The 5,000-nt window shown below is 51.3% G+C and overlaps 1 protein-coding gene across 1 annotated transcript in view; it reads left to right on the top strand.

The window, feature by feature from the left end:
• Positions 1-5,000, top strand: part of LOC106586961 (X-ray repair cross-complementing protein 5-like) — a 36,768-nt gene that overhangs the window by 8,401 nt on the left and 23,367 nt on the right. Inside the window, 3 exon segments of the mRNA XM_045707308.1 lie at positions 602-716; positions 1,072-1,210; positions 2,674-2,786. Coding sequence (XP_045563264.1) covers positions 602-716; positions 1,072-1,210; positions 2,674-2,786 — 367 coding nt within the window.

Below are 5,000 nucleotides of genomic sequence, written 5' to 3'. Positions count from 1 at the left end.
TCTAGGGGGTTAGTAGAGGGGGGCCTATAGGGTTAGTAGAGGGGGGCCTGGAGGGGGTCTATAGGGTTAGTAGAGGGGGGCCTGGAGGGGGGTCGAGGGGGCCTATAGGGTTAGTAGAGGGGGGCCTGGAGGGGGGTCGAGGGGGGCCTATAGGGTTAGTAGAGGGGGCCTAGGGGGCGAGGGGGGGCCTATAGGGTTAGTAGAGGGGGGCCTTGGAGAGGGGGGGCCTGGAGAGGGGTCTAGGGGGGTCCTAGGGGGTTAGTAGAGGGGGGCCCTATAGGGTTAGTAGAGGGGGGCCTGGAGGTGGGTCTAGGGGGGCCTATAGGGTTAGTAGAGGGGGGCCTGGAGGGGGGTCTAGGGGGGCCTATAGGGTTAGTAGAGGGGGGCCTATAGGGTTAGTAGAGGGGGGGCCTGTAGGGGGGTCTAGTGGGGGGGGCCTATAGGGTTAGTAGAGGGGGCCTGGAGGGGGGGTCTGGGGGCCAGGGGGGGGGCCTAGAGGGAGTCATTTGGGACAAAGCTCTGAGTTTGAGGCTATATTCTAATGTGTTTTCAGAGACTGAGGTTGTCCAGCTCTGACAGTATTTTCTCCTCTGTGTTGCAGTGATGCTATAGAGAAGTTGTCAGTGTTTAAACGGGTAGAGAAGAGGCCCATGCCCTGGCCCTGTACTCTGACCATCGGCAGCTCTCTGGCCATCAAGATTGTTGGCTACAAAGCCGTAAGTAGAGTATCTGTGTCCCGAATGGCACCCTATTCCCTATATAGTGCACTCCTCTTGTCCGGGGCCCATTGGCACCCTATTCCCTATATAGTGCACTACTGTTGACCGGGGGAGGGGCCGAACGCGTCGTCCGGGGGAGGGGCCGAACGCGAGTCGTCCAGGGGGAGGGGCCGAACGCGTCGCCCGGGGGAAGGGGAGGGGCCCATCTTATTACTCTGACGGAACTGGGGACTGTGATTGGTGTAGTGACTGTCCCTGAAGCAGGAACTGGGGACTGTGATTGGTGTAGTGACTGTCCCTGAAGCAGGAAATGGGAACTGTGATTGGTGTAGTGACTGTCTGACCCCTGCAGGTATGTGAGGAGAGACCCAGGAAGTCCTGGTCGGTGGTAGATGCTCAGACGCACCAGAAAGACGACATAAAGAGAGATGTAGTTTACTGTCTCAACGATGACGAAGAGACCGAGGTACAGAAGGACGACACCATACAAGGTGAGAGAAATCAGGAAGTAAATCAGGAAGTAAAGCTGCGTGTGATATGAGGTTCCTGCCATCCACTCAGTCGTCGTTTTTAGCAAGGTTCAAGAAACCTTTGACTTCTCTTCCTCTGTTCCTCCTCCTCCTCCTCCTCCTCCTCTCTAAAGGGTGTAACTCCACTCTTCCTCTGTTCCTCCTCCTCCTCCTCTCTAAAGGGTGTAACTCCACTCTTCCTCTGTCTCCTCCTCCTCCTCCTCCTCTCTAAAGGGTGTAACTCCACTCTCCCTCCTCCTCCTCCTCCTCTCTAAAGGGTGTAACTCCACTCTTCCTCTGTTCCTCCTCCTCTCTAATCCCTCCTCCTCCTCCTCTCTAAAGGGTGTAACTCCACTCTTCCTCCTCCTCCTCCTCTCTAAAGGGTGTAACTCCACTCTTCCTCCTCCTCCTCCTCTCTAAAGGGTGTAACTCCACTCTTCCTCCTCCTCCTCCTCTCTAAAGGGTGTAACTCCACTCTTCCTCCTCCCTCCTCCTCCTCTCTAAAGGGTGTAACTCCACTCTTCCTCCTCCTCCTCCTCCTCTCTAAAGGGTGTAACTCCACTCTTCCTCCTCTTCCTCCTCCTCCTCTCTAAAGGGTGTAACTCCACTCCTCCTCCTCCTCCTCCTCTCTAAAGGGTGTAACTCCACTCTTCCTCCTCCTCTCTAAAGGGTGTAACTCCACTCTTCCTCCTCCTCCTCCTCTCTAAAGGGTGTAACTCCACTCTTCCTCCTCCTCCTCCTCCTCTCTAAAGGGTGTAACTCCACTCTTCCTCCTCCTCCTCCTCCTCTCTAAAGGGTGTAACTCCACTCTTCCTCCTCTCCTCCTCCTCCTCTCTAAAGGGTGTAACTCCACTCTTCCTCCTCCTCCTCCTCTCTAAAGGGTGTAACTCCACTCTCTTCCTCCTCCTCCTCTCTAAAGGGTGTAACTCCACTCTTCCTCCTCCTCCTCCTCTCTAAAGGGTGTAACTCCACTCTTCCTCCTCCTCCTCCTCTCTAAAGGGTGTAACTCCACTCTTCCTCCTCCTCCTCCTCCTCTCTAAAGGGTGTAACTCCACTCTTCCTCCTCCTCCTCCTCTCTAAAGGGTGTAACTCCACTCTTCCTCCTCCTCCTCCTCCTCTCTAAAGGGTGTAACTCCACTCTTCCTCCTCCTCCTCCTCTCTAAAGGGTGTAACTCCACTCTTCCTCCTCCTCCTCCTCTCTAAAGGGTGTAACTCCACTCTTCCTCCTCCTCCTCCTCCTCTCTAAAGGGTGTAACTCCACTCTTCCTCCTCCTCCTCCTCTCTAAAGGGTGTAACTCCACTCTTCCTCCTCCTCCTCCTCCTCCTCTCTAAAGGGTGTAACTCCACTCTTCCTCCTCCTCCTCTCTAAAGGGTGTAACTCCACTCTTCCTCCTCCTCCTCCTCTCTAAAGGGTGTAACTCCACTCTTCCTCCTCCTCTCTAAAGGGTATCGTTATGGAAGTGACATCATCCCCTTCTCTAAAGTTGACCAGGACCAGATGAAGTACAAGACGGATGGGAAGAGTTTTGCTGTGCTGGGCTTCACCAAACAGAGCATGGTAATACAGCTGCTGTTTCCTGTCAAACACACTCACAGAAACCGTATAGGGTTACATCCCAAATGCCACCCTATACCCTATATTCTGCACTACTTTGGACCAGTGCACTATAGGGAATAGGGTGCCATTTGGGATGTACCCGTAGTCTTATCAAGTGGAGGGAGGGAATTGCTCTCAATGCAATTGAACAGGTCTCTTCTTACAAAAGAGATTATATCTCAATAGGTTTAACCTTTAACCTCTAACCTGTATTGTTCTGCTACAGACCAACAGCCCCTCTAACCTGTATTGTTCTGCTGCAGACCCTCTAACCTGTATTGTTCTGCTACAGACCAACAGCCCCTCTAACCTGTATTGTTCTGCTACAGACCCCCCTCTAACCTGTATTGTTCTGCTACTGACCAACCCCCTCTAACCTGTATTGTTCTGCTACAGCAACAGCCCCTCTAACCTGTATTGTTCTGCTACAGACCAACAGCCCCTCTAACCTGTATTGTTCTGCTACAGACCACATCCCTCTAACCTGTATTGTTCTGCTACAGCCCCTCTAACCTGTATTGTTCTGCTACTCTAGCCCCTCTAACCTGTATTGTTCTGCTACAGCCCCTCTAACCTGTATTGTTCTGCTACTACTAACCCCTCTAACCTGTATTGTTCTGCTACAGACCCTCTAACCTGTATTGTTCTGCTACTCTACCCTCTAACCTGTATTGTTCTGCTACAGCCCCTCCTACCTGTATTGTTCTGCTACAGCCCCTCTAACCTGTATTGTTCTGCTGCAGACCCTCTAACCTGTATTGTTCTGCTACAGACCAACACCCCTCTAACCTGTATTGTTCTGCTACCTAGCCCCTCTAACCTGTATTGTTCTGCTACAGCCCAGCCCCTCTAACCTGTATTGTTCTGCTACAGACCAACAGTCCCTCTAACCTGTATTGTTCCGCTACTCTACCCTCTAACCTGTATTGTTCTGCTACAGCCCCTCCTACCTGTATTGTTCTGCTACAGCCCCTCTAACCTGTATTGTTCTGCTACAGCCCCTCTAACCTGTATTGTTCTGCTACTCTAACCTCTAACCTGTATTGTTCTGCTACAGACCCTCTAACCTGTATTGTTCTGCTACTCTACCCTCTAACCTGTATTGTTCTGCTACAGCCCCTCCTACCTGTATTGTTCTGCTACAGCACCTCTAACCTGTATTGTTCTGCTACAGACCAACAGCCCCTCTAACCTGTATTGTTCTGCTACAGACCAACAGCCCCTCTAACCTGTATTGTTCTGCTACAGACCAACAGCCCCTCTAACCTGTATTGTTCTGCTACAGACCAACAGTCCCTCTAACCTGTATTGTTCCGCTACTCTAACCTCTAACCTGTATTGTTCTGCTACAGACCCTCTAACCTGTATTGTTCTGCTACTCTACCCTCTAACCTGTATTGTTCTGCTACAGACCCTCCTACCTATATTGTTCTGCTACAGCCCCTCTAACCTGTATTGTTCTGCTACAGACCAACAGCCCCTCTAACCTGTATTGTTCCGCTACTCTACCCTCTAACCTGTATTGTTCTGCTACAGACCCTCTAACCTGTATTGTTCTGCTACTCTACCCTCTAACCTGTATTGTTCTGCTACAGCCCCTCTAACCTGTATTGTTCTGCTACAGCCCCTCTAACCTGTATTGTTCTGCTGCAGACCTACAGCCCCTCTAACCTGTATTGTTCTGCTACAGACCAACAGCCCCTCTAACCTGTATTGTTCTGCTACAGACCAACAGTCCCTCTAACCTGTATTGTTCTGCTACAGCCCCTCTAACCTGTATTGTTCTGCTGCAGACCCTCTAACCTGTATTGTTCTGCTACAGACCAACAGCCCCTCTAACCTGTATTGTTCTGCTACAGCCCCTCTAACCTGTATTGTTCTGCTACAGCCCCTCTAACCTGTATTGTTCTGCTACAGCCCCTCTAACCTGTATTGTTCTGCTACAGACCAACAGCCCCTCTAACCTGTATTGTTCTGCTACAGCCCCTCTAACCTGTATTGTTCTGCTACTCTAACCTGTATTGTTCTGCTACAGCCCCTCTAACCTGTATTGTTCTGCTACAGACCAACAGCCCCTCTAACCTGTATTGTTCTGCTGCAGACCCTCTAACCTGTATTGTTCTGCTACAGCCCCTCTAACCTGTATTGTTCTGCTACAGACCAACAGCCCCTCTA

This window comes from Salmo salar, chromosome ssa25 (genome assembly GCF_905237065.1).
Source record: "Salmo salar chromosome ssa25, Ssal_v3.1, whole genome shotgun sequence".
Classification (NCBI taxonomy): domain Eukaryota; kingdom Metazoa; phylum Chordata; class Actinopteri; order Salmoniformes; family Salmonidae; genus Salmo; species Salmo salar.
The sequence above is the reverse complement of the archived record's forward strand: the minus strand, read 5'-3'. Positions and strand labels throughout refer to the sequence as shown.